The sequence below is a fragment of the Scardinius erythrophthalmus genome (assembly GCF_964197995.2).
Source record: "Scardinius erythrophthalmus genome assembly, chromosome: 17".
NCBI lineage: Eukaryota > Metazoa > Chordata > Actinopteri > Cypriniformes > Leuciscidae > Scardinius > Scardinius erythrophthalmus.
The window spans coordinates 10,888,768-10,910,437 of NC_138237.1; the positions used below are offsets into that span (position 1 = coordinate 10,888,768).

The window sequence follows — 21,670 nt, forward strand, 5'->3', positions numbered from 1 at the left end:
TAGGCAGGGCCGGATCTAGACATTTGGAGGCCCTAGGCAAAATTCATGTTGGAGGCCCCCCCACCCCCAATAAAACACACTTGAAACAAATATGATTCCTAACCTTTTTATTTATACAACATTTAACTTTAAATTTAGTATATTTTTACTTACACAGTACATAAGTTTGGACAAATTACTATTTGTAATGTTTTTGAAAGAAGTCTATAAATCCTCATCAAGCCTGGATTTATTTGATCAAAAATACAGAAAAATAATATAGTGAAATATTATTACAATTTAAAATAATGGTTTTCTATTTTACTAGGCTATACTTTAAAATATATTTCTGTGATGCAAAGCTGAATTTAGTGTCACGTGATCCTTCAGAAAACTGATTTATTATCAAATGTTAGAAATGGTGCTTAATATTTATTTTATAACATGTGATACTTTTTTTCATGATTCTTTGATTATTAAAAAGTTCTTTTAAAAAAGTCTTCAATATCACTTTTATAAATTTAACACATCCTTGCTGAATATTCCTGTTTTTTTTCTGTATTTTTGATCAAATAAATGCAGGCTTGTAGCATAATAATAAACTTCTTTCAAAAACATTAAAAATAGTAATGGGTCCAGACTTGTTACTGGTAGCCTATCAAACTTTATCTAAGCTAATCTCTTTTTTGTTTAATGAAGATGTTATTGTTCTTGTTGTTATTTTGCTGTTTTATTCAGTTTATTCACAGTTCCAGAATACAACTTCAGTAGATGAACATGAACGTGCTTTTATAATTTGTCTGCGTTATGGGCAGGATTTTTCCCTCCCATTTAATCAATAATGACTGCAGATATTGTCATATTATTAATATCAGTAATATGTTATTATGTATTGCATTGCTACCTTAAATATGCTATACACAAATCAAGTGGAAGAGAAAGACACGATCGCTACTGAGCAGGAAAAAAAATCTAAACTAATATTCGTATAGGCTATGATGTCAGGGTATTATCTAATCATCAGCATCAGAATATAGAAGATAGACCCATATGAGATCCTTTATTTGAAACATTTAAAAATGTTGCAGTGTGTTGGTTTTTTAACTTTGAATACAAACGTCTTGTCTTTTACTTTTGTAGCTTTTTTACTAGTCAGCTCTGGACGCGATGTTATTCACTGATTGTACGCGCAAATTCAAAGCGTCGCGTCTGGGCACGTTAATGACGCTCGCGCTCTTTTAAACTCACAAAGCGGTGAATGATTTTTCCAGAAATGACGCTGATCTACAGTAGCCCACAAGTTTATATTTAAAATACATTGCAATCACACCAAAATCGATGACCTGCATTACGAGCTGTGCTTCTTTGCGTGCCTATTTCTGCTTTTGCTTCGCACTCGCAGCACCTGATGGATGCGTTCGTTGACCGCCTCTGATCGCCTCTGACGTCCCCTCGGACTAAACTGGCTGGCGCCTCTATACAGTCATGGGCTGGCGTTAATGTGACGTAATGTAACAGTCTATGGTTAAGATAAACATCGTTACTATTTTTAGTTGATTAATAGGCTACATTTTGAAATAAATTGTAGATAGGACATTTAGGCTAAATTTTCTTTTTTTTTTGTCCCTCTGTCTGGGCCCCATCCCGCCAATCGGGCCCTAGGCACGTGCCTAGTTTGCCTTTGCGTTAATCCGGCTCTGCAGATAGGGTGTATTTTCATTTCATGCCGACTTTAAGGTCTTAGAGGGGGGTGAAAATCGAGGAAAATGTTTTAAATTATATTACGACAGCTTTGGTGGATGAAACCTTGACTAACTTTATAAGTGGCTTTAAAAGGTGCTACAAAAGTGTATAATATGGCACTTTTATTATTTCTTCACACCATTTACTTGAATAATGGGTAACCGATATCTCAGAGGAGCTTTTGAGAGCTTTAAACCAGTACTTCATGAAGTATTTTTAGGATATATAGACATTTAGCTGTCATGTTGGTACTCAAGGATGCACAGGTGTATAATCCGTCATCCAAGTGTTTAGATTTTCCTTTCTTCATTTCCTCAGTGGATGTCAAAATGGCCTCCTGTATGTGTGGACACTTCCTCAAGGGGGCACTAATGTCTCAGTGCCCAATTTCCTCACCCCATCTACCAGCCAAGACAAGAGCAGTGCCATCAAGGTCAGAATAATATATGTATCTATTTTTTGGGAGATAATTTGCTCGGGATAAATTAAGCTTTCTTATTTATTACCTGTTTAACCTTACCTTTTAATTCACTTTTGCTCTGTTAGATTAAATGTGTCACTAAAGGAGTTTTTTTGGTGGGTGTGTGTGTGTGTGTGTGTGTGTGTGTGTGTGTTTCAGCGAGGTAATGCTAAATGTGTGTTCCGACTGAGTGGACACATTACCGCGGTAAAGACGCTGTCATTTTGCCCCAGTGGGCTTGCTCTGGTGTCTGGAGGAATCGGAGGGGTGCTCAACATCTGGTCTCTCAGGGTGAGTCAAACGCTTCTTTTTAGCGTTTCTTTTATTAGCTTTACAAAACTCCTGTTTTTGATTGTAAACACTTCTCTCATCTGTTCTAGGATGGTTCAGTCCTGCAGACTGTGGTTACAGGAATGGGCTCTGTAGTTTGTACCACCTGGATACAACACATAGGGGTGACTGCTTGTTCTGGAAGGTCAAAGGTACTAAATACTTCCTGAAAATGTGTTTAATTTAATAAATATTTAATTTAAAAATGGTTTAAGCAATGCTTAATGCATGTACCTATCTGTTTCTCCAATCTCAGGATGTTTTGCTAATTCGCTGTACCCCAGACTGGATCTCCCAGAATCACATTCTGGCCTCCTGCCGTTCTGTTCTACGCAGTCAGGGCATTCTGGGATTGAATCGTGCTCCCTGCATGGCTGTCTTTCTTGAGCGCCTTCCCACACTGCTTCAAGAGCAGTACAGCTATGAGAAGGTACATACACTTTCTCATCAAAACTGAAAATTCAAAATTCACTACATATATTGTCCTTTTAATGAGCTATATTTTGCACTCTTCATGTTATTGCCGATAACTATGAAGGTAAAAGAGTAGTAAAACTCGAGAGCATGTCGATGTGAATTTGAGAACTTGTACAATAAATATTCGTACTTGTACGCTAAAATTTACACTCGCAGCTCCGATGTGAAAACCTGTAAAATGCTAATCTGAAATTGACTTTTGAGATTTGCACTCGCAGACAATAGTCACAAAACTGTATTCTGAATTTGAAGCTGCAGACAAGTAGTCACAAATGTGTAAAATGCCATTCACAAAAATACAATGACAGACAGACAAACCTGTAGTACATAGGTGCACTTATTCTTTCATTCACGTTCGCAGATCAACCACAATTAGGCACTTGCAACTTCTCAAATCTGTTATTGCAATTTCAAATGTGGCGCTTTGACTTTTGCTACTCTTTTCACGATATATTAGATGCAAAACTAACTTGCACTTGCAACTCAGAGAGTGAAAGGCGGGGGAGGGAACAAGGGGGCAAAAAGAGTCGTTTTATTGGTTGGCACATAGCCAATGAAATGGGACTTATTTTGTACGCAATGATGTCACGAAACCCGCGTCCTCTTCTGAGAAGTTCTGAACGGGGCTTAATGCAGACAGTGATATTAAAAGAAATACATGATATTATCAAACTCAGTAAACACCATAATAATGCATACTATGTACAGAAAAGAGCCCAGAATATGAACGCAACACGTTTAATTACATGTTAAGTGTTTCCCTCCCATAGAAAACCAAGAAAACGCTTAATGAGGATTAATGGACCAATGGTTATATTAGGTATTTAATATATTTAGGTTATAAAATATGCTCATAAAACAGGGAGATCAGGGAAATGTGTTCTTTGTGTTAAAATGAGTTCTTATAGAACACTATAGAAATGACAAAACTGTATTGCATACATTAGAATAACTGACACATATTTGCCTCAGTTCTGACCCAGTCTGAATCTGAGTTTCTGCGGTTCTGCTGGAACATTGACTCTTTGCCCAGTTCTGCTGCAGATTTTCACTTAACAGTCTCTCTGTATTAACAGCTGATTATGTCCTCGGTTAAACTGCAGTCCTGTGAGAGAGTTCACACTGCAGCGTCTGCTCTGATAAATGAACTGCAGCTCTCTGGGTCAACGGCACCTCAGAACCACCTATTTTTACTTCATTGGAGCTTTTTAAACAGCCCAAGTACATTAAATATTAAAATGTTCCTGTTTATGTCAGTAAAGTTATTGAGATGCAATAGTTGAATGAAGATCACGCATCAGATATTCCAAAACAGCTCTGTAAAAACCATCAAAGAAACTTTCCATGAAGCACTTGTACACTTTCAAGCTTGTACACAGTCAAACATTAGGAATGTTAATATTTTTTCATATATTTTTTTATTATGTTCATGTTATGTTATTTGATCTAAAATACACTAAAAACAGTAATATTGTGAAATATTATCGCAATTTGAAATAAATGTTTTATTCAGTATATTCTCTATATATATTTATTTATATATATTTATTTATTTATTTAAGAAATAAATACTTTTATTCAACAAGAACATTAAATGGATCGAATGTGACAGTAAAGACAGTTATAAAGTTACAGAAGATTTCTATTTCAAATAAATGCTGTTAAACTTTATATTCATCAAAGAATCCTGAAAAAAACATGTATTACATTTTGCACAAAAAAATATTTAGCACCAAAAACAGTTTTCAATATTGATAATCACATTAATCAAATATTAATCAAAATCAGCATATTGGAATGATTTCTAAAGGTGGCACTGAAGACTGGAGAAATGATGCTGAAAATTCAGCTTTGCTATAAGAGGAATCAATTATATTTTAAAATATATTCAAAATAGAAAACTTAATAATATTTCACAATTCTATTCTATTTTTGATCAAATAAATGCAGCCTTGATGAGCATAAGAGACTTCTTTCAAAAACATAAAAAACTTAATTATTCCAAACTTTTAACAGGTGGTGTATGTAATTACAAAGGTATTCTCTGTGCATTTTAGGTATTATATCACTTCATATTCCTTAATGTGTGTCTTGCTCCTCAGAGTCATGTGATGGCGGGTGATCAGTTGACCCACAGTGCCTTTCTTCAGAGTCTGGCCACACTGGCCGTGGGTCTCTTCTTGGATCAGTTACTGTGCCGTCAGCCCAGACCTCCTCATCACAGCGGGACGGGGCCTGATCGGGGCCTGAACGGGGCCCCTGGATCCTTCTGCCCCTCAGAGTGGAACTGGCTTTCCACATATTCAACCACAGTGAAGAGCGCAGAGGCGTTTGCTCGCGGCACGCCCTTCCCAGAAGCCTTCATCGCACCTGAGTTCCATCATTCTGGAGCCACAGAGTTCACCAAACCTCTGGTAAGAAGCTAAGGAAGCTGAAGTTAATCCTTGTCAAATCTGTAATTTAGCTAATTGGATATTTAAAGGAACAACATTCTACACTGTTTTTAGCATGCTAGTGAAGTTTTTTTTTTGCACCAAAAACAGTTATAAATTACTTATTCATATATATTTGACTGTTCTGCTGACCCTTTGGAATTTTAAAGGTATACTATGTAACTTTTTTTGTTCAAAATTTACAAAATGTATGCAATGAGCATGTACATCATGAATCTATCTTCCAAACTGTGTTTTTGTCTTATCCTGAATCACTACAGTACTCCTGTAATAAGTGTACTTATGTACATATTTCCAAATTCAAATAACTTTTTTTCTTGGTATTAAATCTTGCAATGTTACGATTCATTGTTTCAACAGAGCACAGAAAATCCTGTTTTCCATAATATGCCTCTTAAAGGTTATTTTGAAATGAGAATTTATGCAGAGTTTCTTTTGTTCTCTTTATAGGACAACAGTAAATGGAGTTTCATGATGGATGAACAACTCATGTCCTGGGCGACCAGCAGACCTGAAGTAAGTCTGTGTGTTCCTGGACGTGTGTGAGGTTTAGCAGATATGTGAAAGTGTGCGTTAAGGCATCCGGATCTTCCTTGATCTTCCTCATTCGTCTCTGTCAGTAGTCTTTGTGTTCAGCATTGTTCTTTCAGGCAGTTTTTTATCGCTCTTCACATGTTTTTATTCATTCATCTTTTATAAATTACCTCACACAAACTCTACCAGCTAGCTGCACTCACAACCTGGCTGTCTCTACATAAAACTCTTTTCGTCCTCATATAAAGCATATCTCGGTGCAGTTTTTTATCTTTACAGCTTGCTGAATTGGCTATTTAATGGACATGGCCTTATTTCTCATCAGTACATTGAGATTGCATTAAAGAAAAATGCTTTTGTAATTTGTTGTGTATAAAGGAAATAATGTTGTTATTTTAAAGTGTCCCAATTAGGCTTTTGCAGATATTGCCTTTCATTTAGTGTGTAATATCTGTTTGTGAATGTAAAAGGTCTGCAAAGTTTCAAAGATCAAAGTGCACAACAAAGTTATGGTAACCCTTCAGTTTAGGGTCCAATTCGTACTATTAGCTAGTTATTAGCATGCATATTACTATATTGGCTGTTTATTAGTACATATAAAACACATATTAATGCCTTATTCTGCATGATCTTATTCTACATCTCTTAATCCTACCCAATACCTAAACTTAACAACCACTGTACTTTACTAACTATGAATAAGCAGCAATTAAGCGTTTATTGAGGCAAAAGTCATAGTTAATAGTTAGTTAATAGTGAGAATTGGACCCAATTCTAAAGTGTGATTTCCTCCCAAAAGAAATAACCATTTCTTAACTGCCTTTAACGAGTCATCTGTAGTTCCAGTCTTTCTTCCTGTACTAACCTACATAGGTTTGGAACTAATTTGCATAATGCCAGCCTATGGTCTTCATTGGCTGCCCGTGAACCGCATCAATCGTGTCGTCGAAATGTAGAAAAGATGTTTTTTTCCCGCGGTGAAACCGACTCCATCGTTATAGTTCGTATCATTGTGTATCAAGTGCTGACCTTGGATGCATGTAAACCTATTGTAGGAGACCTCCAAAACAAAATTATAAACCTTAAAAATAGCATAATATGGGCAGTTTAAACATCTTATTTGAATCTAATAAAATTGTGTTTGTGTGTTTTACAGGACTGGCAGCAGGGTGGTAAAAGTGAGGTGTACCTGTGGGGTAACGGACGTCACGGGCAGCTGGCGGATGCTGGAACCAGCGCATCTGTGCCCAGCCTTGCGCCCTCCCTCTCTCAGACTCAACAGGTGGAGTGCCAACACAAAATGCATGCAAAACTACCACAACACATGTTCATTTAAGGAAAGAGTTATCCTCTCCGTTTATGTCTGATGTGTGTTTCTCTTAGGTGGTGTGCGGTCAGAACTGCACATTCCTGGTTCAGGCTAATGGGTCAGTTCTGGCTGTAGGGGAGGGCAGTTATGGGCGACTCGGACAGGGTAACTCAGACGACCTCTACACCCCAACTATCATCTCAGCTTTACAAGGTAATACAAATAACTTGAATTCAATGTAATTTCCTTGTGCAGGAAATATGTATTGCATGGAATATATATATATTTTTTTTCCTGTAATAGGTTATGTGGTGACGCAGCTAGTGACATCATACGGGTCAGATGGACACTCACTGGCTCTCACCGAGACTGGAGAGGTGTTCAGCTGGGGTGATGGGGATTATGGGAAACTCGGCCACGGGAACAGTGAACGGCAAAGGCGACCCAAACAGATCGAGGCTCTGCAGGGAGAGGAAGTTGTGCAGGTATAGGAAATCACTGTCCAAGATAATCGCCAAAACCATCACATGATCGGCTTTCATTTGAACAACCTTTCCGCTTCTCAGCTGGCCTGTGGGTTCAAACACTCAGCTGTCGTCACAGCAGACGGAAAACTCTTCACCTTTGGCAGTGGAGATTCTGGACGCTTGGGGCAAAGGTCAACTTCGAACAAGATGATCCCAGAGAGGGTTACAGCATTAGATGGATGCCACATTGGACAGGTGCTACTTTGCCTTGTTTTGACTTTCATGCTACTGTGTGCGTATATGACCTTTGACCAATGCGTGGTGAGTGTAGATGACCTTTCCTCTCATGTTTAGGTGTCATGTGGCATCAATCATACTTTGGTCCTCTCATCAGACGGCCTGACCGTTTGGGCCTTCGGAGATGGTGATTATGGTAAACTGGGTATCGGGCCATGCACAGTGAAGTGCTATCCACAGGTACCTTCGTACTGAACTTCTCTCTGGCTGAGCATTAGCTAAAATACTGTTCAAAAGTTTGGGTTTGGTAAGATTTGGTCAGATATTTTTGAAAGAATTCTCTTATGCTCACCAAAGCTGCATTTATTTGATCAAAAATACAGTATAAACAGTAACTTTGTGAAATATTTTTACAATTTAAAATAACTGTTTTCTATTTTATTATATTTTTTTTATGTAATTTATTTCTGTGATGGCAAAGCTGAATTTTTAGCATCATTACTCCAGTCTTCAGTGTCACATGATCCTTCAGAAATCATTCTGATATGCTGATTTGGTGCTCAAGATACATTTATTATTATTATTATTATCAATGTTGAATGATAAATGCCCTTACGGTCACTTTTGATAAATTTAAAGTATCCTTACCAAATAAAAGTATTGCAATCTTAAAAGAAAGTCCTACTGACCCCAAACTTTCAAACAGAAGTTTACTGTATGTGTTTTATCCATTGGCTGACTGGCCTGCGTTTCTATTGGTTGGCAGAAAGTGGAGGCTCTTTGCAATAAAGGCATCAAAAAAGTTGGATGTGGAACGCATTTCTCAGTGGTTCTGGCAAAAGATGGGCACGTCTACACATTTGGCCAAGGTAGTCCCTCAAGGAATCTTCATCCAAATGTGTTTGTGTGTAAATGTGGCATCATTTACATTTTTGAAATGAGATGTTTGAACGTAAAGCTGACTGTGTGTTTTTCAAAGGCACCTTTGTGATGTTAAGACAGCCCTGATGTGTGTGCATGTTTTCACAGAGCGTCTGATAGGTTTGCCGGACGCCATGCTAAAGAATCACAACCGGCCACAGATTATTCCTGCTTTGGAGGGAGTGTTTATTGAGGACATTGCTGTGGGCTGCGAGCACATTCTTGCTTTATCCAACACCGGAGACGTGTACGCATGGGGCTGCAACTGCGAGGCCCAGGTAAAGTCAGCTGAAATACTGCACTGTCACCATCATGTGTGATTGGGTGAATATTTAGTTGAGCTTATGTCCTCTATGTGTACATTGCAGCTGGGTCTGGGCCATTCCAATCCCGTCAAAGAGCCCGCTCTAGTTACTGTTCTACAGGGCAAGAACATCAAGCAGATCTCTGCTGGACGCTGTCATACCTCGGCCTGGACCACACCGGCTCTGTCAACCAGAGCATCAGGTACACAACACAGTCTTGGAAACAAAGCCTTGTGAGCTGGGATGGAACCTCATAAGTAAACTTTTTGGAATGCTCCTCATAGGCAGACGTTCACTCATATGCACCACACAACTAGCACCTTTTGGTAAATGTCAATCATTTTTAAAATAAAAAGAATTGGTTTTCATGCCCGAAAACATCATGTAAATCAACAAAATCCTTATATACTGTATACAATATACAGTAAATATACAAATGTTTTGGGTCAGTAATTTTATTTATATAATATCTCTCTCTCTCATATATATATATATATATATATACACAAATACAAATACAGTGCGTAACAAATTTATTAGACCACCTGTCATGATAAAGAGGAATCACAATTATTTTAGGAATCTGTCAAAAACTTGTTTAAAACTAAAAATTGTATAACAAACTGAAACAACTAAATAGTCTTTATTCACAGTCACACACAATAACCTAAAAATGTATTTTGTATGGTAGCCTTTGGCCTTTATAACAGCTTGCATTGTTGCTAGCATTGTTTTTATGTACAGTACTTTTCCTCAGTCTCTGTTGTTTTTGACTTCCAAGTAGTTTCTAGTTGTTCCCAAAGACTTGCTTTTGCTGAAACGTTTGTGCGATATATCTTTGAATCCACTAAATCTCAAATTTGTTCACTTTGACTTGGCCAACAGTGACTAAAGAGCTTACACATACTGGTGGATTAACCATTACAGAAACATAAAACAATATTTTGCTTATCACCAATACTGTTAGTTTAGGGCAGCTGTGGCACAAACCTTACATTTAGTTCTGAAAAACTTCCTGTTCATTAAAGTATCTTTAAAAAAATATTATCACAAATAATTTCACATTTTCCTCAAACAGTTTTCAGCATTGACAATAAAAATGTTTCTTAAGCACCAAATCAGCACATTAGAAAGATTTCTGAAGGATCATGTGACTCTGAAGACTAGATTTTAACATGTATTCAAATAGAAGACAGTTATTTTAAATTGTCAATTTACTCAAATCATAAACTTTAAAAATCTTACTGACCTCAAACCTTATAGATATGCTTGCCTCTGCTCTGACATATTAAAGGAATACTCCACCGTCTTTTCATATTAAACTCTGTTATTCCCTTAACTAAGACGAGTTGATACATACCTCTCTCGTCTCAGTGCGTGCACTCAATCGCTCTGGCGCGCGGCGAAACTTTGTTCACTCAGTTCATTCAATACGGGCCAAGCAGAGAAGCTACCAAACACCTCCACGGTTTCCCTATTTAAACACAGTTACTCGCGTAGTGTAACTCGACCTAGGACGGTGAAACAAAACAAAACGTTGCGCTTTTCTAAGCGTGTAAAATGGATAACTATATTGTATGGCGGAATACCATAGGATTCACAAACAACTGGACAACTCATGGGAAAAAATCCTTTATTTAGTGGTCAAAATGTATGGAAATCCTGTAATATACACAATTCAGATATGCAATATTTTTCTGCTGAATCCTGGCATAATTCATCTTGTTTAACATCTCCATAGTTTCTGACCTTCTCGGTGAACCGTACTGTTCTAGGATCAGTTCCTCAGCAGTTGGATGTGAGATTTGTTTTTGCATCTCATGTCAACAACTCTGACTCTGTGTTTTGCAGGTTGTTCAGGGATTCAGCTGGGTTTGCCTCAGTCCGTGCCCCCGCAGTATAACGCCCTTAAAGACTGCAGCTCTGAAGTGCTAAACACCCGCCTCAGAGTTCTGTACCACTTCTCTGATCTTATGTACAAGTCCTGGAGGCTTCTGAACCTCGACCCTCGCAGTCAAGTATGCATAATCAATAATAAAACATAAACACACTCACACATTCATATTAATCACAGCATTGCCTGCTGTTTCACTGGAAAGAAACTGTACTCTGATTTCCTGCCAAGAACCTTTCATCATTTTCTAAGCTCAGCTGAATTTGTGTCCAGTGTGAAAGTGTTGTTTCGATAGCTGTTTTTTACCTCCAGACTAATAGGTCTCTGTCGCTCGATATCCGAGCAAGGGTTTTGTCTGACCATGTAACTCTCTGGCTGGTTTCCAGGTGAATGCTTCTCGCTACAGCTCAGGTACCGCTGCCATCGTACAAGGCCAACTCCGAGGCCTCCTGTCCCCGAAAGTCAACACTCTTCCTCTCGTTCGCACTATCGGCAGAACCATGACACAAGGAAAGACCTACGGCCCACAGATCACAGTCAAACGGATCTCCACCAGGTGCAAGAATAATTTAACCAAGGCTGCACAATTAATCGAAATAAAACCGAAATTGTGAAAAACCTGGATATATGAATTATCCTACTTTTAAAAGTGTGATTTCTAGACCTGGAAAACTCTTGTAAATGTAAATCTTAGAGCTCCATGGAAATTGTTGTAATAAATATAATTTTTTCTAGTTTTGCCAAGCTCAGAAATATTGTTTCGGATAGAAATTAGAAAATTAAATCATATCCTTAATTCTTATCCAATAAATCACAAAAAAATGGAAAATTCATGGGACCATTCATTTTCCACAATACCATTGTGGAAAATAGGAGGCCTTGGAGTCAAACGTAAAAGTTTGAGAACCACTGGATTAGAGGAACACAAGAAGTGTAGAGAATAGTGTTGTCAAAATTACTGACTTAAGGCCCGTTCACACCAAGCACGATAACTATAAAGATAACGACAAAGATAACTATATATGCGTCCACACCAACGAACGCTAACGGTCTTTTTATTCTAAGCACGCGCGTGCGCGCCCCATTTTAAATGCGCGAGACCTTTAAATTAGAATGGATTCTGATTGACTGTCAGTGTTTTATCGTTTGACAGCTGAAAAAAAATCGTTCTGAAAGTGATCCCAACGATATCGTTTCTCATATCTTTATCGTTATAGTTGTGGTGTGAACTCTGTTATTCTTTAATATGGAGAACGATTTTTAGAATTATATCTTTATCGTTATCTTTATAGTTATCGTCCTTGGTGTGAACGGGCCTTTAGGTTCCAAGTCGGTACTGAAAGTTAAAAAATGTGACAATACTGAGCGTTTACACATACACAGGGAAAGCACAGGCGTCTATCAGTGGATCCCTAATATATCTGCTGATAGACGGATCTGCTGATAGATGACTGCTTTCAAATGCTCCCATGTGTATCTGTGGAAGCACTCTGTGAAAACGTCTTTGAAGCGTTGATCATTGTAGCCAATCACAGACATTGATGTTGAGCGCATGAACACAATGGCCAAACCAGAGGTGTTAAAGTTCAACAGCGCTCAAAATGCTAGAAGGAAATGCTGGTATCGTTTATTTATAAAATTTCAGTATCCAATTGGTACCGAAGTCGGTACTTTTGACAACACTATTAGAGAATGTATAGACAGATAGTTGATAATGTTCGTGTTTTTAGCTAAAGATTTGTTTTTGCCAAATGCACAGGGGGCGCTCTAGCAAGCCCATTTTCGTGCAGATCGCCAAGCAGGTGGTGAACCTGAACCCTACTGAGCTGCGTCTGCCCTCCAGAGCATGGAAGGTGAAGTTGGTTGGAGAGGGGGCGGATGACGCGGGGGGCGTGTTTGATGACACCATCACTGAGATGTGCCAGGTAACTCCAACTCCAACATCCAGGGGGTCGCTTTTCACTCTATTCATGCATTCAAAACCAAATTCTCTTTTCCCAGGAGTTGCAGTCTGGTGTGGTCGACCTTCTTATTCACACTCCTAACAGCACTGCAGATGTTGGTAGTAACACGGACCGGTACGTTGTAGACACTGAGATGTGTAAGCAGAATGTAATGCAGTGCTGCAGCGATGATGGGTTTTTGTAGACCGACCCAGAAGTTCGCATCACCCTGATTCCCTCGACAAAAACCCAATTGTTGTGCTTTTTTTTTCATTTGCTTTTAGACTTATTTAGAAAATAAGCTCTGTGACCAACAAAAGTATATGATTCTTACATGTTTTGTTCATTATGATAATCTTCACAAATGAACACAACTAGCCTGAATACAATCGACGGAAGTAAAAACTTAAATGCAAGCTATAAACAAACTACACCACGGTCAAATAACTTAAACATAACCACCATTAAAGAGATGTAAATTTTGTCATTTACTCCCCCTTAAGTTGTTCTAAACCTATATGAATTTCTTTGGTAACCAAACAGTTGATGGGCCATTGAAAACCCAGGACGCTGAAACCGGAAGTGCTAAAACGCTAACTTGTTTCTGGGTTTTGGCCTACAAAAATACATCATCCCCGCAGCACTGTATTGGTTCTAAAAAAAAAAAGACACTGTTTTTCTGCTAACCTCCATTGTCTGGACAGGTTCTTGCTGAGCCCAGCTGCAGTCTCGGATGATCACATGGTGCAGTTTCGCTTCTTGGGGATCCTAATGGCGGTGGCCATTCGAACCAAAAAGCCCTTGGATCTGCACCTGGCGCCGTGGGTGTGGAAACAAATGTGCTGCATTCCTCTGGGAGCCGGCGACTTGGAGGAGGTGGACCTGCTCACGTACCGCTCACTTCAGGGCATCTTACACCTGGACAACAGCGCGATCAATGAAGAGAACTTCACAGTGGTGAGCCATACAGTCCTGAGAGACTAATAGAGATCACCCATCCAGACATCAAACACATCACTTGCTCACTGTCTGGTCTTTTTTCTGGATTTATAGATGATCCCTCTGGACTCGTTTGTGGCTCACAGTGCTGATGGCACATTGGTTCCAGTGATTCCTGGTGGGCATCACTTCCCCCTGACATTCTCCAACAGGAACGATTATGTGGAGAGAGCCCTGCACTACAGACTTCATGAGATGGACAGACAGGTATCTGCCTCTCTTTTGGACACTTTGTAATTACAGAATGGGATTATAATGACTAAATACTCAATTAAAGCCACAAGTCAACCGAAAATGGAAATTCTGCCATTATTGTTCCAATCCCATATGGGTTTTTTTTCCATTAAACACCATAGGAGGTTTTAGAAGAATTGTACTGCATGATTTGCATACTGCCATCTTGAGACGCCCCATGATGATAATTGAATAATATGTCAAATCATAATGTTGAAAAAGTGACATGATTAAAATAATCAGATAATCGAATGTTGGGAATTCACTAGGGGTGAACGATTTGTGTGTGGGGGGAAATATGTGTGAAAAAGTTACAAATGTTATTTTTAAGGTTTGCTGTGCTTGTTTGTAGGGCTAGACAATTTGGCCAATAAAAATCATATTGTGATAATTAAATCAATATAACTGAAAATGATGATGGTTTTATTAAGATCTGTTATTATTTAAAAATACTAATAATTAGAAATATATTACTATTGTAATACTATTTCACTGTAAAATACCATCTAGTAATTAATACAAATGAATAACATACTAATATAAATTAATACTTAATATAATTAACATTAATTAATTATTAATAACATAACTATTAGTATTACCATTTTATTTGCAGAATAAAACTGCAGGGTGCTATTAAACGCTTCTCATTACAAATATTATGAAATAATATAATATGACATCGTATTTAGTCAGAATGCACTATAGCTTTGCAATGGCTGTCGGTGGAGGAACTTTAATGGTGTAGTATTTTTATGTACAAAAGTGTGCATACACCTGTGAAATCATCAGTATTTTAGTCTGTTTTCCTGGAAATGTCTAAATGTTCAATGCACTTTTCTGCTAAAAGGGAATTTGTCAACATTTGGAGCATATTAGCATATAGATGATCTCCAAGCTAACAGACATGAACTAAAATCTGCAATAACTGAATGAATGGCTTTATTTTGAACATGTAAAAGAAACAATAATAATAATGCAATAAAAGCTAATGGACAAAAAACAAATACTCAACAAAACAGAAAGCAACCAGAGCTTCACTCCACACTCCAAATACAAAAACGTTTTAATGTTGTACGGACACAGAAATGTTTAAAGTTGCACTCACCCCTAAAATTATACTTCCCTTCTCTATAAAAAAACTGTTTTTGAATATTGCCAGGAAGTAGGTTGTTTTTTGCTTTATACATTATTTGAACATGAACCAGATCAGTGAATTTCAAAAATAATGAATTTGTGTAATCTCTATAACCGGTATTATGAATTATCCTAATAGCTCTTTTTTGCAACATGGATACAGATGATAGTCTGCATTTATAAATATTACCCCAAACCTCCACACAGATTGACTCAAAGACTCTCTCTTTGTGTAGAGGTAAATGAAAACAACTAATGCCACATCAAGCAGTGTTAGTGGCTCTGCAGTGTATAATAATGCCAATAAACTGATCTTGCATGCCAACAGAACATGAGCAGTGTTACCGCAGCAAGTGTGCATCTGTGTTTATGTAGGTGGCAGCAGTGAGGGAGGGCATGTCTTCCATCATCCCAGTCCCGTTGCTCTCTCTGCTCACGGCTCGGCAGCTGGAACAGCTGGTTTGTGGCCTGCCCGAGGTCTCTGTGGAGATGCTGAAGAAGGTGGTACGATACCGTGATGTTACCGACAGCCACCAACTCATTGGCTGGCTGTGGCAGAGCCTCGAGGAATTCACCAATGAGGAGAGAGTCCTGTTCCTGCGCTTTGTGTCCGGACGCTCCAGACTGCCATCCAATCCGGCAGACATCACACAGAAGTTTCAGATCATCAAAGTTGATCGGGTAAGACCACCGTCACATGATTAAATATTACAGTTAAATATTATTTTACTTAAATATTTCATTAAAATATGTAAAGTTTGGGGTCAGTAAGATTTTTGAATGTTTTTGAAATAAGTGTATGCATGCATTTATTTGATCAAATTTTGATTTTGAACTACTTTAACATAATTTAAAATAGAATTTATTCCTGTGATGGTAAAGTTGAATTTTCAGCATCATTACTCCAGTTTTCAGTGTCACATGATCCGATCAGTTTTATGTATATACATATTATTTATATATATATATATATATAGATATATACAGCTATAGATGTATATATAAAATCATATAAATAATATATATGTATATAATACATAAAAACTGTGGGTAATTTAATATATAATATTCAATAATATAATATTAATTTAATATATAATAATTTAATAGCTGCAAATGATATGTAGACAAGATTTATTCAATGAAATTAACTTTTGAATATAAAATTTAGAAGTATTTATTTAAAATTCACCCAAAAATGAATTTGGAAATTACTTTTTATTTATATTATTATTAATGTTTTTTTTTTTTTTTTTTTATGAAAAGGTTGTCAGTAGATTTGGTAACTAAATGAGAAGTTACTGAAAGGGTTAGAGTTTTCGGCCTATGATTAATCGGCCTGGCTGATTAAAGGTGTCTGGAAGGCATAGTCAGCATACTGTAGTATGTACTTTCCAAGTCTGATAGCAGTATGTGCATTGTGTCTTTACTTTCTCTTTACGTTCTCTCAACAGCCTATGAACGGCCTTCCTACGGCCCAGACGTGCTTCTTTCAGCTCCGCCTCCCTCCCTACACAAGCCAGGCCATATTAGCTGAGCGCCTACGCTATTCCATCCACAACTGCCCCTCCATAGACATGGACAACTACATGCTGTCCCGCAACACCGACCCAGCGGACGGCTCTGACACGGAGTACTGATGCGGTGCTCGCAAAAACAAAGCACAAAAACTACACAATAACAATCCTATAAATGTCTCCGGCTGCACTTCTTCCTCATACATGCAATACAATTCTCAGTCATAAAGCCTCACGTACGTACTCTCTGCAGCACCCAGAATGCACTGCAGACGCCAGTTCTTCCACCTGGTCAAAGGGAGGATATTTAAGCAATTAATTTGTCTATATCGTTGTCAATATCATTCGTGTCTCTGAATGTTGCTTCCTAAAAACGAATTTCTAAACAAATATTACGACACCATTACAAGCTCTTGTGCCTGGATTGGTCGTGAGGTTTCTCTTGGCGCTAGCGACAGAAACTGGGGTCGGTTTGTCGGTGAGCACTTGGCAGCTAGCCTACTGTCCCAGTTTATGCCAAAGGCTTTTAAACTACTGTACTGTACTATACACGATACCTTCTGACTCAGTGGTGGAGGGAAAGTACTGGGAAACGAGCCTCAGAGCAAACGTCGTTGGGGCGTTTGTATGGAGCTAGCTTGTATCTTAAATGAATGTATACTTGCAAATGCCATGCACGTGTGCACTCAACTTTTATTTGCCAAATACTGTACTGATGCTGTACATTATATAGGGTTTAATGAATTTTAGCCTTTTTTTGCAACTGTGAAACAGCGTGTGGAGACGTTTGGTGACTTTCGTGTACGTCTGTGCATTCTCACAGAGCGAGAGTGCAGGTTTGTTACGCTATGCTGATTGATCATCAGTGTTATTATGTGTTTCGGGGCTTCGATGCCTCAGTGCTGGATGTAAAACATATTTTGACTGTTTTTACTGATGTGGTGAACATGCGTTTGACAGGACTTCTGTATGCAGTGGTTTACAGTATTGCTAAATTATTGTTTGTTTGTTTTTTTCCCCAAAAAAATATTTATCTGAGTGAGCTTTTTGTGTTGGAAGAGAGAAGAATGAGGACTAATGCGGCTGTTGCGCTGTTTTGCACTTTAGACCTGTATGCATTGCGCTTTAGCATTAGAGGAAAATCTTATTCACTACAATATTTACAGATTCCAGACTCCTTTATCTACATATTCTCTCATCCTGAGCCACTACTGATATAAGTATCCAGAACTAACTTGAACAACGAAAGATTTCTTTAAGGCTGATTCATTAGGCTACGATATGGTGGCATTTTACGATGCTTAAATTTTAGATTAAGCCATAAAACAAGAATGATTCAAAAAAGTCTACTTAAACTGTATGATATCTTCTGACGATGGCCTCTCAGATGGAAAATGCACTGTACTGTAAATTAAATTTTGTGTACAGACTTTTGTGTCAGCTTGGTAAGTCATTTTAATTTGATTGTAAATGTTTTTTCTTTCTGATTATGCACAGGCTAGTTTTTGTTTATGTCTGCCATGTTTTTTCTGTTTATATTCCAGATATCTTAGTGCAATCAGAGTCTCTCATTTCCAAAGACAAGACAAAGGGAAAAAAACCTTGCATTTCCTCTCTGAAGCAGTCTACTCATCCAAAAGATTGGAAGTTGCATGCTATACATATACAGTATGTATATATAATATACACACAGAAAAGATGTGTTTGAAACACAACACAAGTTCAAAAACAAATGGGTTGAACTGTGTTGTCTGATTCACAAACAATTTTGATCATGCAGCGTGACCAGTGTAGACCAATTTTGATTCTTGAAACAAATGATTCTTATGAATCATATTTATATTAATGAATAGACTACCATTCAAAAGTTTGGAGTCAATTGTTTGGAATGAAATTAATATTTTTAGTCAGCATGGATGCATTAAATTGATAAAAAAAAAGTAACAGTATATTCTTGAATATTTGGTTGTATCTGTAGAATCGTATACTGTTAGTACCGTTCAAAAGTCTGGGGTCAGTAAGATTAAAAAAATAAAAATATCTAAAAAAAATGAATACTTCTATCCAGCAAGGACATTCAAAATTGACATTAAAGACTTTTGTAATGATTCAAAAGATTTCTATTTCAAATAAATGCTGTTGTTTTGAAGTTTATTCATCAAAGAATATCATGAAAAAATATCATGGTTTCCACTAAATATTAAACAGCACAGCTGCTTTCAACTTTGATAAATATAAGAAATGTTACTTGAGCATCAAATCAGCATATTAGAATGATTTCTGAAAGATCATGCGTAAATTACATTTACTGCATGTACATATAAATGAAGCCATGGTGAGCATAAGAGACAAAACTTAAAAAAAAAAAAGCTTTCTGACCCAAAACTTTTGAATGGTAGTGTACTGCCCTGATAATATCATAATATTAATAACATTACAGAATAAGCAAAGAGAGAATGTATTTTATATGTAAGCAAAATTTGCATTATAACTGACATACATAAGTGAATCTGAATCAAAACTAAATAAAATCAAAAGCTTGTGAATTGGAATCAAACCAAATCATGTACTTGCGTATTGTATGTTTTAGCTAGCTGTAGACATACAGTATACACAAAAAAACCCTTCAAAGTGTAAAACAGAATATCAACATTTTCTTCACTCATAAGTTTAACTTTTTTCAAAGAACTTGTAATGAAGCTACATCTTTCTTCCGTTGTTTCACAATAGATAATTAAGTAATGCATATGAGATTTCTGCAAATTCCATCCTCCCATGTTTTTTTGGACAGATGGGGTTGTAAAAATGCCCCCTGCCACTGACTGTACGCTATATTCAATTAGCAGCAGGGTCTATCGGATGACCTCACGGAATCAAGCTGAGCTCTGTCTTATCATGCTGCGATAATTCAGTTGAGCACAAGCTTATTTTTAGTTTCTTTACTCAATTACAATCCTGTTTTCAGACAAACAAACATTTATCTCCATCTTTCTTTGTATGCATCCCATAACAAAACCTAATCAGATTACCCTAAGTATTGAAGTGGTACAATCAAGCTAAATGTGGTGGAAAACGCGGGCAGAAAGGGCCAAACGGATCTAAAGTTGCAGACCACCGTTAGCAGAAAGAGGTGCGTTTCGTTCCCCTCTGGAGATGCTATCATTTTGATAAATTGTGCATGCCACCCATCCTCTGAGACAAGAGGAAAGCGATTGTGATAATGAGCATCCTTGACTTGCTCCAATGAATTATGGGAGGAAGTGAAACCCGCCACTGATGACTGAGAGGATCAAAGGGAGTGAGAAAAGAGGAGGGGGAGACACTGATCTCAACTGCTTTGATGTGTTAGAGTGCTTGTGTTCATGCCATCCTTAAGAGTCGCAATCATCATCTCTTCTGCTGATGACATGGACTTGAGATCTTGACTTGCTGTTATGTGAAGCTCTTCAGTGTTCAAATCAACAAATTTGGAGGTAGCCAGACTTTTGACTAATAACATACAATCTGGTCCATACAATGCTAGTTCCAGCAATGTTCCAGCAATCACCAACAGCCTAACCACCATTGGTGTTTGTTGAGGCAAACCAGTCTTTATTTATATTACACCAAACAACGATTAAACTTTCCAAATAACAAAGTACATTGAACTGGACCTTGGAGCAGTGGAAGAAGGTCACCTGGTTCGATGAGATGATCTGTGCAATGTTCTGCTGGTAAACCTTGGGTCCAGCCATTCAGGATAATGCACACTGCACACATTGTTCAGGAATGGTTTGAGGAACATGATGAAGAGTTCAAGGTGTTACTCTGGCCTCCAAATTCCCCAGATCTCAATCCAATTGAGTATCTGTAGGATGTGCTGGACCAACAAGTTCGATCCACTGCGGCTTCACCTCGCAACCTACAGGACTTGAAGGATCTGCTGCTAAAGTCTTGGTGCCAGAAACCACAGGACACCTTCAAGGCCCCCTGAAATTAAAATGTAAGTTTAGCTTTTAGTATGAATAAGTTAGCCTTTAGGTTATGAATAAGCTGGTGTGTTCCAAATCAATGACAAAATTCGCTTTTAGGAGATATAAGCATTCAGAACTTACAGTCTCTCACTTCCGCTAAAATGGATCACGGATTTTAATGACATCACCGCGGACGCACATCTTCTGTAAACACTATTGGCTATTTAAAAAGGGGGAGGAGCCATTCAATATGTCCCGCCTTACCTTGCTTTTTCAGTGGAAATTACGTCATCACATCATAAAGAAGCTGCGCGTTCCAAGGCACTTCAGTGGGCCTTTTCTCTGTGAAATCTAATTCCAACTACATTCCATAATTCCATTATGCTTAGGGTTTCGTGGGTACTTGTCAAAGAGGGGTTTTGGACAGTTTAGTTATAACTTTAAAACATGAGTCATGTTTTAATTGGTCTGTTGTGTACCAACTTTAATAAGTGAAGGCTATAACGGTGTGCTGACTTTTTTAAAAACCTGGGAAGAGTTTAATTCAGTCCAAGCCAATAGGGGAAAGTCTATCAGTTCTTTAAAGGAGTCATACGATGGTTCTAAAAAGAACATTATTTTGTGTATTTGGTTTAATGCAATGTGTTTACGAGTTTTTAGATAAAAAAAAAAAATCTATATTTTACACATACCACATTATTGTTGCTCCTCTATGCCCCGCCTTTCTGAAGACTCATCGTTCTGAAAAGCGCGGTGTGCTCTGATTGGCCAGCGATTC

General features: G+C 37.7%; 1 protein-coding gene across 2 annotated transcripts in view; it reads left to right on the forward strand.

Annotated features, from left to right (window-relative positions):
• Window positions 1–18,366, forward strand: part of LOC308706131 (putative E3 ubiquitin-protein ligase HERC1) — a 67,576-nt gene extending 49,210 nt beyond the window's left edge. For both annotated transcript variants that reach the window (XM_081391512.1, XM_081391513.1), the window contains exons 57-78: window positions 2,041–2,155; window positions 2,342–2,473; window positions 2,563–2,664; window positions 2,769–2,942; window positions 5,092–5,403; window positions 5,893–5,958; window positions 7,133–7,258; window positions 7,360–7,498; window positions 7,589–7,770; window positions 7,852–8,007; window positions 8,107–8,229; window positions 8,756–8,858; window positions 9,019–9,188; window positions 9,279–9,417; window positions 11,067–11,233; window positions 11,496–11,665; window positions 12,869–13,034; window positions 13,111–13,187; window positions 13,757–14,009; window positions 14,106–14,258; window positions 15,798–16,103; window positions 16,877–18,366. In XM_081391512.1, coding sequence (XP_081247638.1) covers window positions 2,041–2,155; window positions 2,342–2,473; window positions 2,563–2,664; window positions 2,769–2,942; window positions 5,092–5,403; window positions 5,893–5,958; window positions 7,133–7,258; window positions 7,360–7,498; window positions 7,589–7,770; window positions 7,852–8,007; window positions 8,107–8,229; window positions 8,756–8,858; window positions 9,019–9,188; window positions 9,279–9,417; window positions 11,067–11,233; window positions 11,496–11,665; window positions 12,869–13,034; window positions 13,111–13,187; window positions 13,757–14,009; window positions 14,106–14,258; window positions 15,798–16,103; window positions 16,877–17,062 — 3,517 coding nt within the window. In that variant the 3' untranslated portion in view covers window positions 17,063–18,366. The remainder of the gene's footprint in view (window positions 1–2,040; window positions 2,156–2,341; window positions 2,474–2,562; window positions 2,665–2,768; window positions 2,943–5,091; window positions 5,404–5,892; window positions 5,959–7,132; window positions 7,259–7,359; window positions 7,499–7,588; window positions 7,771–7,851; window positions 8,008–8,106; window positions 8,230–8,755; window positions 8,859–9,018; window positions 9,189–9,278; window positions 9,418–11,066; window positions 11,234–11,495; window positions 11,666–12,868; window positions 13,035–13,110; window positions 13,188–13,756; window positions 14,010–14,105; window positions 14,259–15,797; window positions 16,104–16,876) is intronic.
• The last annotated feature ends 3,304 nt before the right edge of the window (window positions 18,367–21,670 follow it).